Source organism: Pseudochaenichthys georgianus, chromosome 17 (genome assembly GCF_902827115.2).
Source record: "Pseudochaenichthys georgianus chromosome 17, fPseGeo1.2, whole genome shotgun sequence".
Taxonomy (NCBI): Eukaryota; Metazoa; Chordata; class Actinopteri; order Perciformes; family Channichthyidae; genus Pseudochaenichthys; species Pseudochaenichthys georgianus.
This window is the reverse complement of record NC_047519.1, coordinates 25,216,413-25,235,666: the sequence shown is the minus strand read 5'-3', so window position 1 is coordinate 25,235,666 and position 19,254 is coordinate 25,216,413. Positions and strand designations below refer to the sequence as shown.

General features: G+C 39.5%; 3 protein-coding genes across 3 annotated transcripts; 2 read left to right on the top strand and 1 right to left on the bottom strand.

Annotated features, from left to right (window-relative positions):
* The first annotated feature begins 3,673 nt into the window (after positions 1–3,673).
* LOC117462145 (G-protein coupled receptor 55) lies at positions 3,674–8,629 on the top strand. The gene is made up of 3 exons (XM_034104234.1): positions 3,674–4,256; positions 4,968–5,718; positions 6,540–8,629. The coding sequence occupies exons 1-3, from the start codon at positions 4,192–4,194 to the stop codon at positions 6,744–6,746; spliced, it is 1,023 nt and encodes a 340-aa protein (XP_033960125.1). The 5' UTR covers positions 3,674–4,191; the 3' UTR covers positions 6,747–8,629.
* A 216-nt stretch (positions 8,630–8,845) lies between these two features.
* Positions 8,846–14,157, bottom strand: itm2cb (integral membrane protein 2Cb). Its single transcript, XM_034104235.1, has 6 exons — positions 13,858–14,157; positions 11,753–11,890; positions 11,432–11,623; positions 11,212–11,322; positions 10,969–11,119; positions 8,846–10,034 (listed from the first exon to the last, which is right to left on the bottom strand). The coding sequence occupies exons 1-6, from the start codon at positions 13,942–13,944 to the stop codon at positions 9,943–9,945; spliced, it is 771 nt and encodes a 256-aa protein (XP_033960126.1). The 5' UTR covers positions 13,945–14,157; the 3' UTR covers positions 8,846–9,942.
* A 2,100-nt stretch (positions 14,158–16,257) lies between these two features.
* On the top strand, positions 16,258–18,195 carry hes6 (hes family bHLH transcription factor 6). The gene is made up of 4 exons (XM_034104236.2): positions 16,258–16,553; positions 16,657–16,743; positions 16,883–16,964; positions 17,292–18,195. Exons 1-4 carry the CDS (start codon positions 16,488–16,490, stop codon positions 17,708–17,710), a joined length of 654 nt encoding a protein of 217 aa, XP_033960127.1. The 5' UTR covers positions 16,258–16,487; the 3' UTR covers positions 17,711–18,195.
* The last annotated feature ends 1,059 nt before the right edge of the window (positions 18,196–19,254 follow it).

Sequence of the window (19,254 nt, the reverse complement as noted above, 5' to 3'; positions counted from 1 at the left end):
TGCTGTATTTTAGTGGTAAAAAAAATGCATTCATCATCATAATTATTCCATATAATTTACGCATACAGTGCCTGTAAACCGAAGGAGAACGCTGGTGTTGTCCTTGTAAAAAAGATGCGTTGTGTCCTTAGCGTTGTGTCATATAAAATCAAGTGTTTTTCAACTTCCAATATAAAAACTTCGTCGTCCATTGTGCGTGTCGTTGTGGAGACGATGGAGTGATGTGAAGGGGGGTCTGCAAATGAGTTTATTTGGGGGGTGGGCCGGATGCTGTCACCGTTCCACTTCCTGCCCGACATTACCTTACGGCTGCGTCGCGTCGAAAAATAGACTTCAATCCTATTTCGAGCGGAGCCCAGCGGCGAGACGCTTCTGGGACGCTTCTGAGCCGTAACGCGGCGCGTCTGGTGGAATAGCACCCATTGAATAGAGTGGCCGCGATCCTTGCGGACGCCGCGGTGGAAACTAGGGGTTAGATCAGTGCTTCTCAAAGTGTGGTCCGCGGGCCACTGGTGGTCCGTGAGCGCCCCCTAGTGGTCCGTGAGTATATTGGTAACATTTCACATTTGAAATAAATAAATTTATTTAAGTTTTTCGCACTCTCGCGGGAATATCTCCGCAATGGAACAAGCTTAAGTTTCACTTTCGATTGCATGATATAGCCCAGATAAGCACATTAATCACACATGTTGCCACTTGTTTGTACAATTTTCAGGCGATTTGTAAAAAACGATGTGTTTTTGGATATTTGTGGAGTTAGGTGGTCCGCGAGTGTTTTTTTATTGGTTAAGTGGTCCTTGGTATGAAAAAGTTTGAGAAACACTGGGTTAGATGAACGTAGTTCCGTGCCAAGCGCCGAAAAGCTTCCCGGCACCATTCACCGCGTTGCTCCTGTCGCCTTCCTGTGCAGCAGATGAGCAAACGAGTTGTCGCCGTCCTCCTCTCGGCGTCAGGTGGCTGATAACAGCTGAGCAGCCGGCGTGTTGTTTTCCTCCTCTCGGCGTCTGGTAGAAGGTGAGCAGCCGCTCTCACGGAGCGTCCACACTACAGCTTTAAAAAAAGCTTGGAGCTGGGCGTGTCTGGAGTTTAGGGATTTTATTCAAGCAACACGGCCAACAACCAATCACATGAATCTCCCGCCCCCGACATACAAAGCAAAAAACCCCGGGGATTTGATGGGAGCAATATATATATAAACTCCCCAAACAGGCGAAAACCTACCAGTTTCACCCACTGTCTCTGCCACCTCCCTCCATGCCTGGTTCCTCCGGTTTGTATCCCGGTAGGTGAAGAGGGTCTGGTCATACAAAACCGGGTGATTGCTACGGCGATAGTTAGTTTCTCCTCCAACTTTTTTTGAAATATAGAAATGAACGGCGGGATATCTCTCCCAGCTTAGACGCGGTTCAGATTTTCAGAAACGGGATTTGATTGGCTGGCGCTGGCTACTCCGGTGTCTCCGGCGGAGACGGACCGCTCTGCTACCCACAATTCAGTTCGGCGAAAAAGCGAGGCAACGTGACGTCACCCCATTGAAAGTGAATGGGCAGATTGGAGTTTTCGACGCTGTCGACGCTGTAGTGTGGACGGGCCGTCAGCGTTCGATAAACGCAACGGAAAAATGTCCTCTTGTGTTACTCCAAAAAAGACTCGTTTTTGACTATTTGTAGAGGCTAAGCCAACGCTTTAAGCCTCTGAGGATCCGCTTGGTGGGTGTAATTGACGCACACCTTGTTTGCTGCCGAATAAAAGTCAGAACCAACGTTTCCAGTTCGAAATAGTCCATTTATTTCCCTTTTTTACTGGTTTCTTTGTTTCATTCACCACACGATATTTATGGTTTACACAATACCTTTTGCTTTGTTTTTAATCCCGTGTTTGTGTGCGTGTTCTCCGTGTGTGCTCCTTGTGTGTGTGCTCCTTGTGAGTGTGCTCTCCGTGTGTGGTCAAAAACTGTATGGGCCTTCCGGCGGAACCTCTCACCAACACAGGTTAGGTTCCTACCTTTATACCCACAATTAATTGGCTCCTACATTTAGTCTTAAACAATAATTATGCCAAAATCATGTCTTAAAATGTCCCTTGGTGTCACCCTTATACAAGTTTGTATTGCACCATTTACAAACATTTGTAGAGTCCAAATAAGAAACCATTTAAGAAAGGCTTCTTCTGTGAATGTAAACAGGGTAGTTTGGTTGTTGGTTTGTGCCTGCAGACCAAATGTTAAGATGAATTTGTGTTTGCACTCATGTGAGTGTTTGTAGGTTGTTTTTTTGTCATGATTTCAATTGCAGGGGTTTGGAAATTATTTTAGAAACAATTTTACCTTTTTATTTACGCCTAAGAGTCCTCAGCCATACAAATGGATAATGCAATGGTAATATCACTGCCAAATCATTTTGTGATATTTAAATTAAATAAATAAATCCAATAAATCAGATGCCAAACGCCCTTGACTATTGTGTTTGTTTGTTTTTTACAAAACCTCTAAATCCACACATTGAACTGTATAATATTTAGGTTTTTACGCGTTGAGAGTTCTTTGAAACAGGGTTTGATCTGCCTGTGCTAGTGATCAAAAATAAATGGATACAAAATAAACACACAATCTTTTCACAAAAGATGACAAAGTGCCTGTGCAGCATTGTTTTTGTATTTGACATGCTCATAATCTCTTTATTCTAATGTTTATCATCAATATGTAAAAATGCTGCAACGTTTGTTTATTAAAAATGATATGTGTTTCAAACGGTTTACTTACAGAAGCCCCAGGCCTCAGTTCAGTCACTCACAACAGTAGGTGGCAGTATAGCTGCCAGCTTCATTTGCATTTACAGAAAAAAGGGTTTTGGCTTTCCAAAAAACGAAAGCTACTTCAAACATACGTGTCCACTGTCTCTCTGATCTATTCCACTTCAAAAGCATGTATCTGTTAACTGCGTTTAAAGTTCAAACAGTCTTCCAAAAACATCATAATTAAAATGTTTTACCTCTGAATACAAGAGGAAAAAACAATCTTCCGACACTTTGCATACACACCTCCACACTTGAAACCAGGAAACCCTCAAACATAATCACAAATCTGCCTCTGCAGAGACCTGAAACATTGAACACTATCAGTATTGGTATAAGACTGTGAGAACCAGCCTTTTCTACAGAAGAATACCAATACTGATCACAGTACCAGAATAGAAATCAAAGTATTCGAGTCATCTCTGTTGGGACTACTGCTAGATGTATACTTTGATGCAGAGATGGCAAACCATGTATAAAAAACAAACTCGTTTTTGACCTATAATCTATAAACTTAATGTATTCAAGGCAAGACAAGTTTATTTATATAGCACCTTTCAACACAAGGCAATTCGAAGTGCTTTACAAAAATGAAAGCATTAAGAAACATATTATAAAATGGCCTTTAAAAACACTAATTTAAAAGCAAAGATAATAAAACATGAATAACAAAAGGTACATGAATAAAAGTAACAGTAATCAATAAGTCTACTGCACCAGGCCATCTCTTCATACGCGTTTCAACATTAAGAGACTGTGTGCATCACCATCCCAACACTAAGCTGAGTAAAAAGTTACAAGATGCAGTGAACAACCACATCCAATATTACTTCATATTTATACAGCGATGGGAATTCCAGTCAGAGGAAATACAATACCACAATCGTGATAGGTGGCAGACAGACATGATAGACACGTGATGTTCTTTTTAATAATCTTTTATACATTTTAGGGCATAACAATCAGCGTTGCCCTTTGCAAATAATACATTTGAAATCAGTTTTTGCCTTTTTAGTCTTTCAGCTGATATCCAGTCACACCAGTAGATTTACAACTTTGGTCCAGGTTAATATTCATATTGAACCTTTCACATCCCAATAGGAGGAATCCTCTGACTGTTAAACTGGCTCCTATATTTAAATGTATTCAATAATTTTGTTCATAAACATATACAAACGTTTGACATTCCCTTAAGCCTCAGCTGCACTTTGGTTTAGTGCTATTTAGCAAATGTCAGTATTCTAACATGTTGTATCTTTAAAAAGCATATAGAAGTATGATTGCTGGACAGCTTCACCCCTGTCTTGATTCTAAGCAGGCTATAATGCTAAACACACATTTTGCGTGGCATGCCTCAGGAAGTGGTGATGAAACAACAAAGGTAGAGAAAGCAGAAGTATGTCTAGCACAGAACAGACTGTCAGACTGACACTGAACATTACACCCAGACTGGCATACGTGAGGTAAGAAAACATCAAGATTGAACTGTACAAGATAATAAGAAAGTGTTAGGTTGGTGTTGGAGTTAAATGTTGATGACAATAAGTATAAAGTAATATTTGAGACTATTCATGTGTTTTGAATGTAATTTATCGAATATAATGTGAGTCACTTGTAATCATCTGTGACTTTAACTATACTGTAGCTTTGGTGGAATTTTTATTTTTACCTTGAGATACATGGCCGCAGAAATATGTTTTTGTTCCTTCTCTGGGAAACCATTTCTTACTTATCAGAGTAGTAATAATCTGGGTTTTTGTCCTCTGTCTGGAGTGATGGCTGCAGAGTAACTCTAAAATCACTTAAGCTTAAAATGCTTAAAATAATGTTTATTAGTGTTTGACTACATACAGCTGCACTGAAAAGATTTAACATCCATCAAGATCAAGCTATATAAATTAAAGTCTCATTTAAATTCAATATTATTCACCATTATAATTCAATTTATCCCTGACCTAATTCTAATTCTAGCTTACATTGCAAATATAGTGCATGTGATTGAAACTACTGTGTCTTTGGCTGTTATCTAGAAAGATAGATACAAAAGCAACAGCTTCTGAACCTGAGAGGTTTCACAAGGCTTGGCGCAGTGGCACATCTGTAAGTTTATGTGTGAGCACAATGACGGAAAAACAGATTCACTTTGAAATCAAATCAAACCATTTCCTCTGCAGCGGCAGCAGCAATAGCATGACAAGCAACTGCTCGTTCGAGGTGGTGGACCACCTGATGATATATCTGGAGCTGACCATCTACATTCCCATCTTCTTCGTTGGTCTGTTTTTCAACGTTGCAGCGCTTTTAGTGTTCTGCGTCTTCTTGCGGAAATGGACCGAGTCAACTATCCACATGACCAGCTTGGCTCTGATGGACCTGCTCCTCCTCTTCCCCCTTCCCTTCAAAATGCACGCCGCCACCAACCACCTCTGGCCCGCTGACCTTCAACCTCTCTGCTCGGTTTTGGAAAGCCTGTATTTTGTTGGGATTTACGGCAGCATCTACACCATCATGTGTATAGCTTTGGACCGTTGGGTGGCTATCTGTCACCCTTACAAGGCCAAAGTATTGCGTTCACCCAAATTGGCTCTGGGGACCAGCATGGGGGTCTGGGTGCTGGTGCTGGCAGCCCTCTCCCCCACCGTCTATCGCTTCAGGGAGGGTGGGCAGACGTCTGCCTTCCACTGCTTCCACAGATTTCCAATGAAAGGATGGAGCCCTCTGGTGATCATCTGCCTGCAGGTGTTTGGGTTCCTGTTGCCTGCCCTGGTGGTGGTTTACTGCTCGGTTAAGACCATCTGGGTGCTACAGAAGTCGGGCGAGCACAGCCCCCAGAGCCGGGCCTGTGTGAAGATCATCTACAGCAGTCTAAGTGCCTTCCTGCTGCCCTTCACCCCCAGCCACCTCGGTATCCTGCTGCAGTTCCTGGTAAGAGAAACTAGGAGCTAATTTTGTATAAACTGAACTCAAAAGTGAAGCAGCTTTAAGAAGATAATAGATGAAAGTGAAAACAATCTCACCTCAAGTAGCTGTTCACAAACTCTCTATAAAAACACGTAATCTTCATCAGCAGATGGAGAATTTCCTTTTTTGTAAGTTTGCCTGGTCTGGTTAAAGATATAACAAACCAGTGGGCCTACGGTTATATTATTTGATCATTCTTAACACATATCATACGTAACTTTTTTTATTTTAGTGTCAAACATGGCATCTGTGGCCATTTCACATCATCAAAAAAGACTAAATAAAGCCTGTATAAAGTCATAACATATCCTTGAGTAGAGACAAACCAATCACTGGTGTTGACCCGGCAGTCTGATGAAGAGATCATCTTCAAACAGACTGATAAGAAAATGTTACACCTTTAGTGTTTTTTAAAGATTCGATCATGTATTATACTTTATATTTTAAAGGCCCTTCTATGGAAACGCATTAAAGAAAAAAAAGTATCTATACATTTTTGTGCAAATGTCTATGTATACTGTATTTGATGTTATCAAATTAACATTATGCTGAAACTATTATTTATTTAATTTAATTTATTTGTATTATCATACATTTTACCCCCTTGTCTCTATTAAATTGATAATATGTTATATTTTGCTGCATGTACCTTTACATTTCTTAACAAATAATCTGAGGGGAATTTCTTGATGTTTATTATTATTATTATTATTAAAGCACAAATTCAATGAAGTCAGGATGGTTAACCAATATTTTATTTGTTGTGACACTTCCCATGATTCCAGGTACACCAAGGAATAATTCAAGACTGCGGCAACCAGACCAGGATCAGCCTGTTTTTACAGACAGCCATGTGTCTGTCCAACGTCACCTGCTGCCTAGACGCTCTGTGCTACTACTTCATCGCTTATGAGGCGAGGAGCCCCAAACACAGCTTCAGGAGATCAATGATCAACCAAAGAAGAGCCACCGTAAGCACTTCAGAGTTCTGACAGCAATTTAATTGAAATGTGAATATTAGTTGTCAGAGGACGGCTGGTGGTGAATATGAAACCTGGCTTCATGAGTGATAGCCAAAAACAGGGGAGTGAAACTGAAAGAGAGCATGTATTGTTTTTAGTAGCTAAGTGTGTCATGCATGAGTAACAGGTCAAAATGCAATCTCAATTCGTGCTTGAGAGTAAGGGGGAAACGATGGGATGATACATGAGTTGGTCCAATGACAGGAAGCACAAAGACGCCCGTATAGCCTCAGAGAGCTCTGTGGGCGGCAAAAATATCACCTTTCTTCTCAAATGATTTATTGGCGGGTTTGTCCTCCATCCTGCGCACTTATAAACGGATGTGTGGTCTGATGGAAATATAAAGCTGTCAAACAGGGCACCTGCAGTCTATGAAGTCAAATTTGGTTTAATGGTCAAAACAGTCAGTACATGTGTTACTTCTTCAAACACATAACTAATTATAATAACAATCATCATGAGGCTTTATTTATCCCTCATATATGAAATGCGGAACAACCTAAAAGTCAACTTTATAACAAGGTCAATAATTAAAAAGGAAGATAGTGAATACAAAAATGATTTAAATATTGATTGAAATTTCAAATATTCCCTTACCTGGTAAATGAATAAATCAACACAGCAACCAGGAGAGATCTGAAAACACAAATGAAATTGATTATCAATTTTTCAAATATATTTTTTTATTATATTTTTATAAACTCAAACACACTTTTGTTTACTATTTTAATAAAAAAAAAAATATTAGTTTGGTCCCCTGAACATTGTGAATTTCAAGAAAAATGTCTTATAATCAAGTACCTAAATCTAACAGTGATTGATGAGACATAAAATATAGCATCACAATATTCACCCCATACATTGTGGATATTCTTACGTGGTTATTTTTAATTTTAAATGTATCCATTCTGTACATTATTATATAAATAATGCCTGATGTTTATTGACAATGAAGTGTTCTGCTTGAATGATTTTAAAATGCATCTGTACAGTGATTATACTTAACATATTTTCAATAACTGATCCGAATGAGGAAGTAAATTGAAAGGTCTGGTTGAACGTTTTTGGGAAATCAAACTGACTGACAGGGTGAGTAATCAACTTCCTTTGACTCGCAACAAATGCTATAACAAATAACAAATGTAATTTTATTTTGAGTTCTTTGTTGGATTTTTTTTACAATGTAGCTTTAAATGTGCAATATAATTGACATTGTTAAAAGTCCTGTGTGTACTAAGACTTTCAATAAGATTGTTTGATATTAATATGTTTAGTAGGAGATATTTGGTTTTATGTAAATGTTGTCAAAGCTAAACCCAAATGTAAAGTTGCACGTGCATTACCTGCCGTACACGCTCTGCCTTATTTCGCTCATGTTGAACAGAGTCCTCTTGTGGTAACAGTGGAAGGTGTTGATAGGTTTCAATAAGGGCTTAACTGTATTTAGAAGCAGCTTTAAATGTTATTGACTATATCCAGTCGGCCATGATTGTATTTACTTGCATTACTTGTGTCTCAATACTTTCATTTTGCACAAGCGTACTGTGTTAAGTTTCAATGTTATTTGTTTGAGCTCAGTAAAAATAAGTTGTTTTAATTTCAGTTTTCCTTTGGAGTTTTCTTTTGAAAGTGAAATTGTTTTTTCATAAAGCTCTTAAGATTTTTCATCAGTTTTTTTCTGTTTTCTGTGCAAATGGTCTACAAACTAAAGTCCGCTAAAATAAAACAAAGATGTAAACATTTTACTGTAATACTTATCAGAACAAAGCCCTAAACATTGAAAAAGTTGATTTCTAGTATACAACACATGGACCACTAAAAAGAGTTCCAGAAATAAATGCTTTCTCATCAAAGTGACACTGTTTTTGAAACCAAAGCTTCCTCTTTTAAACAGAAATAAAGCGACCCACGGGAGTTTCATCTTGTGATGTGTGCGTCACATCATAACAATGACGCTGCAGCTATGTTGTATGGGAAAATCACAAGCAACCCATTATGTGTGCAGCTTTCTCAGGTTAATGATGTGGAAGATGTGTTAAACTCGAAATGAAAAAACTCAAAAGTCAAAATAAGTTTGATCATTTATTTTAAAGCAGCAAGATATCAGAAGTGATATTGACTGTACAATAAAGTAAAGTAATATAGGACAATATGAGCACAAATCACAGGTTTCTATCAAAGGAGACTTTTCTGCTCCAGGTTGTACATTAAATAGACACCCCAAATCTTTTTAAATCGGGACAAATTAACATTGTAGAGATTTGTTGTCACGATAGGAGTGTTTGGGGACTGGCAAAGCTAAAGACAACGGGCAAAATCCAAGTAAAGAGGAAGAGCGAGACAACATGAGTTAAACCTTTGATATCATCTATTCTACAGTAAGTGATCTAACTAAAAAGCATTCTTCTTAAATATTTCTTATATCCTTATAACCAAGCATAGTGCAGACTTTGGTTCCTTCTGTCCTTCTAAAGCACTGCTACTGAATACAGTCTTGAGCCATTATATCCAAGGAGTAGGAAAGTGCGATACCAAAGGAAATGACAAGACAAACCATAAAGAAATAATTCACGAAACAAGTCGATTTTAGATAAAAATCTATGCATGTAACAATAGGTAATCCAGATGAAAATAAATGTACAGTTTATATTGCTTAGGAACAATTACCCTTATATACACACCATTCATTAATGATACGAACAAGCAAAGAAAAGTCTTAACGACATGAGGTATATGCCATTTTCTGACATTCAAAACAAAAAAATAACAAATTAACATGAGTGCACTGTGTGAGCGCTTTCAAGCATCTTGACGGACGCCTACATATCTAATAGGTTAGAACAAATAACAATAAGGACAAAACAACATTTAAATTAAATAAAGTGTGCGGATGCAAGTGTAACTAACTGACACACTAACAGTGACATTGACAACAGATATATCCAAACACATTCATAACTTCATTCAAATAAACTGGCTGAATAAAAAAAGACATTTCACATGAACATGGAAGAGCATTTCCAACTTGAGACAAAAAAAATAAAAATATAACTCAAAGTAAAATTGTTGGACAAACACTTGCTCTTAAAGTGCAGTTAAAATCCTAAATAATTTAAGAGGTATGGTTTGAAATTGGCTTCAGAGTTGGGTGGCTGTGATTTCCGCTTTAGAACCTGTCGCAGATGACGGTCTCAACCACAAAAGTGTTCTCGAAGTGACGGATGCGATGGCAGGTCTTTGTCTCGCGCCTGTCAATACCTGGAAGAGAAAAGAAGACACATTTAGAAAATCTGTTCAGTAGCAGAGGCTTGCTGGGTTTCCTATTTGTTCATTTTGAATAAGCAGCGGAATCCCCACATAAATATCCATATATGTACTCAGGGGAAGTTTAATGCATCACACCAATCAAAGGTGCCAACGACAGGAGATCTCAGAAGCGCATCACTACCTCCTCCGTAGTGTGTGGATGTGTCCACTGCACTAGCAATGACTCACACAGCAGGAAGTTCCCAGGCTGGACACACACACACACACACACACACACACACACACACACACACACACACACACACACACACACACACACACACACACACACACACACACACACACACACACACACACACACACACACACACACACACACACACACACACACACACACACACACACACACACACACACACACACACACAATTAGAGGAGGATATTACAAAGCAGACCCAATATCTGCGTGTTCACCAGGAAGCCCTTATTTGGCTCTGGTTTTGATTATATGCATCGTCACATGACTCATCTTCTCACAAACGTTGGTGTGAAGTAGACTGATGCTTGGCGGAAGTGATCCATCAACAACTATTTAGCATATCATATCGCCTGTCGAGCTGCAATGATTAATTGACTAAACAAATTCTGGATTAAAAGAGAATGTTGGTTATCTAATAAAAGATTTATGAATAGAATATTTAAGGTATTTTTCCAAGGAAGAAAAATGGGTTTTAGCCTCTCGATTTTATGCTATATCAAACTGAATATCTATGTCTATGATCACCTTTGACTTTGAAGAACAGGGATGGACATTTTCCACAATTTTCTGACATTTTATAGGTCAATTGTGAATAATCTGAATAAACATTAGTTTCAGTGTTAACTGCTGAGTAGATTGGAAATGGAATTGGATGAGTGCACTTACGTCTGTGTGGGTTGCGGCGTCGGAGGCGGTAGGTTTCTTTGCCGTAGCAGAGTCTGTGGATGAAGGGGCCAAGCTGCCTCATGTTCCTCACCCTCCCTGTAACCATCATCTCCTCCTGGATGATGTATGTCTGAGGAAGGTATGTTCCTCTCTGTTTCAAAGAAAAACAAATGATTAATCTCTAGCAATGCTTTTACAACAGCTTCACCAGAGACAAGAGGTGAGGATGTAGTGGGTGCTCACCTTGACGTTGACCAGCAGCTCCCACAGGTTTCGTGGTGGCATCACTAAAGTTGTGTTTAGCTCGGTGATGTAGCATTTGTCCAAAGCAATGTCATGATAAGCTGTGAGGCCCTGAAATCAATAGAACAAAAAGGTTACAATCCGAACGATAATGAATGAATAATGAGATACTCGAACAGGAAAATATAATGAGAGCAAACTAATGGATGCTTCAACCTACCCTGTGAAAGTCGTGGATGATATCGGCGGGGTCACTGCCTCCGAAGTGTGGCACAGGTACACTGATCTGCTCGTAGTTGTCGTCAAGATAGATGCCAACATTCTCCTCGATCTCTTGGCGGCCCCTCATAGGAGCGAACACAGAGTCTTCGTAGACAACCCGGCAGTGGAACAGGCTGTCTTCTGGGATCTGCTAATGGGGCGCAACAGAGCTGAGTTAGAATCTGACAGTTACTTTAAGTTTTTGTATTTGTGTTCATTAAACTTCTGTGCCACGGCGTTCAGGATATGAGGTAAGAAAGGGGAGGTAGAATGAACTGACCTGAGGTATAAAGTAGTAGCGATACACGTAGATAGAAGCCAGCATCAGTCCTGACATGAACACCACCAGGCCAAAGGTGAGGCAGCAGAGGCCAGTTGGAAAAGTCTTCCTCGGCCCAACGGGAAGTATAAGCTTCTCCTGTAAAAAGGAAAGAAAGGTGGTTGATTAGGAGGGCATGATATTTAAAAAAAGGACACAAAGTATTCAAGTATCACCAAAATATGTGCAAAAGGATGCAACTGACATGTGGGGCTTCACATTTGCATTGCAGTAATGGTGCAGCCAAGAAAAACATATATTTTATTAAAGCTACTATGTATGTTTGGACTATGGATGGAGTATCAGTGGAAGCGATGTTCCCCTCACACTGCCATGCTGTTCTGTACAAAGTCAAGTAAATTCTGACAGGAGGTGGTTGCTAAGTCGTCAGTGAGCAGAGGAGATCTGATAGACGTAGGACGGACATGAATGAGGCATGCCAGATGCCCACCCACAGTCTCCACTGCTCTCCCGACAACTGTTGCTATGGAGAGCGGAAGCAGGGAGAACAGATTGCACAAGGCTCTGACGAAGATGCTCGCACGTGGCCGTCTGGAATTATTATTGGAGGCCTACTTCCACGCTCCATATTTGTTAGTTCCCTAGCACCCTCGGTGGGAGTCAAAGCGAGAAGACTTGCGTTGAGGAGTCCCTCAGCAGAGGCGGACATATTAATAGATCTACACACATTGGCTCTGACGCCTAGCACACTGTCGCAGCCAATCAGAATCCACACAGCCTTTTAGATCATGTCTTATTCTTCTGTTGACGTAACAAACTGGTGAAAAAATGCGTTCGTACTCGTAGAAGGGAAATTGGAATTCAGTGTTTGTACAGTGTGTATCGGGGGAGGGGGCCTAAAACAGCCAAATTGAATCCAATTTGAGAAAGATATTTTTATCATGATGAACTCCTGGGAGGTAGTCCAGAAAGGAGTCTATGAAAAGCTGGACTTATTTTGCAGATCATAAATATATAATTTAGGTTTAACATAAGGAATAATTCCATATTCCCATCATGTGCACAATAAACTACTCTATTTATCTATCTATGTATCATTTTTAAAGATGTTTCATTCTGTTCACAAATAATGGTTACCTAAGCCCCATGTATGGAAACTAAGGATTTACAGGGTGCATGTTCAGCTCCCTTCAAATTGACTCAAATCTATTGATTAACTCACCAAGATCCTTAACATAGGATACCAGAATAGCCAAAAGGAAAACAACGACTTCTAACTCCTGATATTTAATGTTGAGAAGTCAATCATGAGCAATGTTTATTTCCAACACACATGATCTTTGGTTAGCATTCTCTATCACAGGTGCATGTCCTCTTAGGCGCAACCTGCTGGATTTACGTGGTATTTATATATACAGTCTATGGGTAAAACACCTTGTGACGTCACTGACTGGTGCAGTGACCGCATCTAACAGCCCTGTTGTTTTCTTATTTCGACAAAAACCGGAGAGAACTGAGGCTGTGTGCAGTCCTGCTGCCTTTACTGAGTAATGAGAAGGCATTTATTTTGCATACTATTATTCACTTTCATTATTTACGCCTGCACGTATGAAACGTTTTGAGTAATGGTGTAATTTCCGCTGAAGGCACAACTACAGGACGGCCATCTGCAGTGTGTGCTCGCAGTGTCCAAACAAGATGACGTAATGTCAACATCCCCAGACAGGGATGACCTGCCATTACAGGTTACCCCAGTGCCAGTGATGTAAAATGTTTTATTTTCTGTCAGAAATGTTTCCTATGCACCGTGTAGAGCAATATAATAAACTGCAGTACGTGTCGTGATGTTAAACTATTCGGTTGCATTAAAAACAAAACATCACTGCAATGCAATCACGTCTGCACAAAATGGCTTTTGTTTATATAAGCACGTTTGCACTAAAAGATCATACCAGAATAAAAGCAAATCCCATAGAGTGACAAGCTAATAACATACAGGTCAACGTTAAATTAATGATACTACTGGTACTAATTAAGTAGCCTACTGGAAGACAAGAAAAATACCACAACACGAAACAATAGAAAAACAAAGTGTGCAAACTCACGTGAGCCTGAGGTATAATGATCTTGTCTCCATCGATCTCTTTGTCGGGCTTCTGCGCCGAAACCGTCTGGAAAGTGATCTTCACCATGTTTGTTTGTTTGTTAAAGAGTGTGTGTTCTTTATCTAGTGAGCTGATGATAGTGCGCTGGTTTCCTCCACCGAGCTGGGAAGATTATATAGCGGCAGACCAGTTTCGCCCCCGGGGCTCAGTGACCTCAGAAGAGCGTCTTCTCTGACGAACAAGCACTGTGTGGGTCTGAAGGAAAAGCCGCCTCGCCGCTGTCACAATAAGAGTCCAAGTCCGGTACCAATGTCCAAATTAAACTCGGAATGCGCTGTTTAAGGTCTGTTTAGCAAGACAAATAAATACAATTAAACGCTTAAAACTGTTTAGCATTAAAATAATCAATTGTATCGTTCGTGTATTAATATAAGATTACATCGTGCTCTTATTCTGAAGGCAAGTGCCCAATATGGTAGTGCTTTCCGTATTTTATTTAAAGCTGCATCTCCTGTTCTGTTCTCAACACTTCCATCCGGAAATGTAGGAATGTATCAAACTCTCAGCCAGCTATAAACAATTTAGTTCGCCCTAGGTCACTATAACTGATAATTATTTATGATAATAATAAATGTGCATCAGCAAAGCATTTAGTGCATAATATTTTACCATAAATTACAATGCAGGAACAATATGTGCCTTGACTTGAGTATTTCATTTATATTTTAATAAATAGTATATTGTATAGTACATTATTATACACAAGTAATGTAAAGCAACATGATGAGCATTATGAGCATTAGTACAACTAAAGGTAAAGACCTTTAGTGTAATATTAGTGTATTAGTGCTTTACATACAAGTTAAAACATATATTTAAAAAACTCTAAGCCTAAGTTAAATGTAATGAACACAACTTTGCAATGTCATAGTTAATCATATCATCAGATGTTAATATTATTTTCTGCAACTTAAACCCTACACCCAGCAGCCAGGCTCAGCATGGTTGGACCTATAAAGCTATGATAGTGGATCACGGCAGACCAAACGACATGTACTACTAACTAGAGACATCCACACGTCTATTGTGACTATATGTGGATACCCATGACACAGTGTCGATATGACTCACTGCATAGCCTACATGAGTTTTAAATAGATGATACGACATCATAAGCTATACTTTGAAGGCTCCATGTACTAATTATACCAGAACATAAACATGTCACTAAATCATGCAAATACAAGGATTCTGTTTTTTCAGGCAGCACTGTTTTAGGCTTTTGTTCATTTGCGGAGCCTCAAGGCTCTTTACACATCTATGTACTTGACAAATGGCTCATATCATCCAATTCACATTAGTTGTTTTTTTAGAGGGAATGGAGCACTTGCCCAGTCCCCATAGGTGAACTGATGGCTGACAATCAAGCATGAAATAGGCTAAACTGACTAATGATGCAATGTGAGAATTAGCAGATGGCCTATATATATTTAAAGGAAGTGCTTTGAATGTTGGTTTTAAAAGGTTACATTTTGAAGTACTAGATAAGTGCCAGTAGATAAGTGCTACAAATAAATGCAGGTGCCAAAAAAGATAATTTCTTTGTATTCAAAGACATATCATGACACAAAAAAATATATTTGACATGCCCTAACCTTTTTTTGGGTAAATGACGAAATGTTGGGTTTTCTTAAAAGGAGTGTGAAATTCTGAAATAACCTACATATGAAGGACTGACTATATTGTTTTTTCTTTGATTGATAGCAGTCGTTTTCATGCATTCAATATGATCTATTATTTCCATAATTGAATTGGTTGTTTCTTATTTGTTTCAGCTGTGAATATAGATGTAAAGCTTTGTGTACTCCCTCTCTGGTTGAATTCATATATTTTAAATCTGTATGCAGATTTCAAAGGTGGAATAAGTACTCATAACTTGTACTTAAGTAAAAGCAGGAATACCACAGTCTAGGAATACCACGAGTAAAAGTCCTGAATTGTAAATGTTACTCAAGTAAAAGTAGAAAAGTCTTATCATCAAAATAAACGTAATGATCCAAAAGTAATCATTATGCAGCTTAGGCAATTTTCTAATAATATATATATGTTTTGATTAGGATTATTGATGCATTACAATGTTTATCAAAGATGGTAAACGTGGAGCTCATTTTAATTACTTTGTATACTGCAGGATAGCTTGTGGATTTACTCCAGGTGTAACTCAATTCTTAATTTAAGTGTTTATTATATTTCATATCATTAATCACAAACTGCTAAATAACTTGAGTAAATGTTCGTAGCTACTTTTTACACCACTGGTAGATTTAGACTAATATCGGGGACAAAAACCTATAACTACTGGTGATTGGCGGACATGAGCATTGCGCGCTCTCGATGTGTCTTGCTCTCCTAGCCAGTTCCCCCCATTCATATGTAAATGAGCCGTCATATATACCTAGCACAAGCCCCCACGGAGCAGCATTTGGGAGCCCAGTCCCTCTGCAAGCTTTGTTGGCTGCTGGGATCGCCCGGCCATCTGTCCTGTTAACGAGCTGTAACGGCTCTCTGGATTAGTCACCGACCTCGGCTCCAGAGGGTTTCTGGCAGCGCATGGGTTAAACTTTAACAACATGGCCCCCAACCGTAACAACACGGACCGAGGTGATAACTGCACTGGAATCAAATCTGAAAGAAAGGTAAGAGCCGGAGTAAAGATTTGATAACAATATCTGTCTTAACTTGGCTGGTAACTGACAAAGTACGTTAACTCCATTGTCTACTCTGTAATGTTTTTGGCAGATGAGGAAACCTCTGGTGGAGAAGAAAAGGAGGGCTCGCATCAATGAAAGTTTACAAGAACTCAGAGTCCTCATGGCGGATTCAGACGTAAGAAACTATGCATACATTTTCAGGCCTGTTATTTGTGTGACGCTAGTGTTTTTCGTCATACAAGTGTGACTTGGTTTAGCTAGCGTGGGTAGCCAGCGCTTATAACTTACGTTTTGTTTTGTGTCACCCGTTGCAGTTACAATCAAAGATGGAGAATGCCGAAGTGCTGGAGATGACAGTGAAACGGGTGGAGAGCGTCCTCCAAAACCAGGCCCAAGGTAAACATTGTTCAATTTACGTGTAGGCCCATTTAGGAGTAAAGTACGCCATTAAGCAACAGTTTGTGATATATATTACTTAACAAAAAAGTATTACGTTAAATTAGCATATTGCAGTCACGTCCTACCCTTGGAGAACAAACTAATTATTGTAAATCGGATTCACGAATTAATTGATAACGTTTAGCGCATTTATATTTTTGATTAACTGTGATGCGGCCACAGGTGCGCATCTTCTGCTCAGCCAATCACAACAGAGAGTTTTGTTTGTTGGCAGTTTGTTTTGCTAACTTCCTGGCTCATGGTTGTTGTGTCATCTTTCCGTAGAAGTGGACGCCGTGAACCGGGAGGCTTGTGAGCGTTTCGCCGCAGGCTACATTCAGTGTATGCACGACGTGCACACTTTTGTTTCCAGCTGCCCAGGGATTGATCCAACAGTAGCCGCAGAGCTGTTGAACCACCTCCTAGAGAGCATGCCCCTGAACGACGAGGACCGCCTCCGCGTGATGCTGCCGGACACGATGTCAGAGAGTCCCGACAGTAACAGCAGCACTTGGTCCCTGTCTGAGAGCATGTACTCGGCCCTGGTGTCCCCGACCACCTCCTCTGATGACCTCTGCTCCGACCTGGATGAGACCACAGACTCGGAGCAGAGTCATGTCTCTTCAGAGGAGGAGGCTGACAGCCAGGATGTGTTGAGCTTGCCTGTCATTTGTAACTCCAAGTCAATGTGGAGGCCATGGTAGATCAGTACAAAAGGAATAGCATGTTTTGCAACACTAGATGTTTTTTTGTTAGGATGTTTTGTGTGGTAGAACTCAGTAAAACCCTGCTGAGATGACAACTTTGAAACTTGTTGAGAGGCATCTAAGAAGCTCTTCTTTATTATTGCGGGATTACAATTAAACTAAATTGTATTTAATGAATATGTAATTAAGTCTGTTTTGCAGAGGTCAGAGACTTGTAGGGTCTTCATTTGGAAGTGTATTGGCCTTGTTGGGCCTGCCTTCAGTGAAGGGGTAAATGTATATGTAAATATTTACATGTTGAATATGAATCGGCTGTATAGAAGATAGCTTTCCCACTAAAAATGCTTTGATAGTTGTGTGTAAATTATTTTGTATTTAGCGTGTCTTTTTAACTTTGTATTTATAAATGTCCAATGACTTTTAGTAGGCTACCTCATCTGATTGCCTAAGTTTCAACTTTTCAATAAATATCTTTTTGACAACTTCCTCTTTTGTGTTGCTTCTTCTAGAAACATGCCACGTTTTACACTCGAGGATCCCACAATCCACCCACCCACGGCTGTTTGCAAGATATTGGTTATTACTCTGCAATTGTGGGCCATGTGTGCATGTGCACTCCTCTTTCTCTCTTTCCTGCTCTCTCTCTGATCCCTCAGCACATCGTAGGCATTTGTGAGGTGTGAAATTAGTAATCATCTCACTCCTTATATAGGCCTAGTTGAGGAGTTGGCAAATGGGTTTTATAACTTCTCTGACTTCAGCTTTTTTGATTGATTTTGATACAGTTTTTAAATAACATGGTAACAAATATCTTGCTCAATCATAGAAATAGTCTGTACTTTAAAGGCCACTGATGTCATCAGCTTCCCAGTAAATATGCATGCACTATATATGGTGCTTTAAAAGGGAATACAACTGTGATCCACTGCCAAATAAATCAGTATATGACTTGTAAAGATACAATAACTGATATATACATGTTAATACTTTGCATGCCACCCCGTACTAAGAGCCCTTTGCCTATTCACACACACTTGTGTCTGCACCCTCAGACGTGACCTCTGTGTTGTTGAGTCACAGACACTGTTCTGCCTCCGCTCTGTCAGATGCTACTACAAATGAATACGAATAGGCTGGAAGTCTTAATCCATTTCTAGTCAGATGGTGTTCCTGTGATGTCCAAGTGTCAGTTCTTACACTTCCTGACCCAAACTGAGAGGGATCTTTGGTGAAATGACAAGAAACAGATTAATACAGAGAGTGGTGAGGGATTAAAGTAGAGCATTTGTCCTACTTAGCATTACATATATCCAGTATTGTAAAGTGAATACTCAAGTGCTGTATCGCCAGTACATTTACCTGACACTTTGCAGATTGTTAAAAAAAAAAAAAAAAAGGAATTGTAATATATTACATTGCAAAAGTATAAATTAGATTGAATAAGCTCTACCATGACCAGCTATACATACATACATGAGCAGTGGCAGAATGCAGAGGTGGGAGAATTACTCAGGTGTTATACTGAGTAAAAGTATACCAGA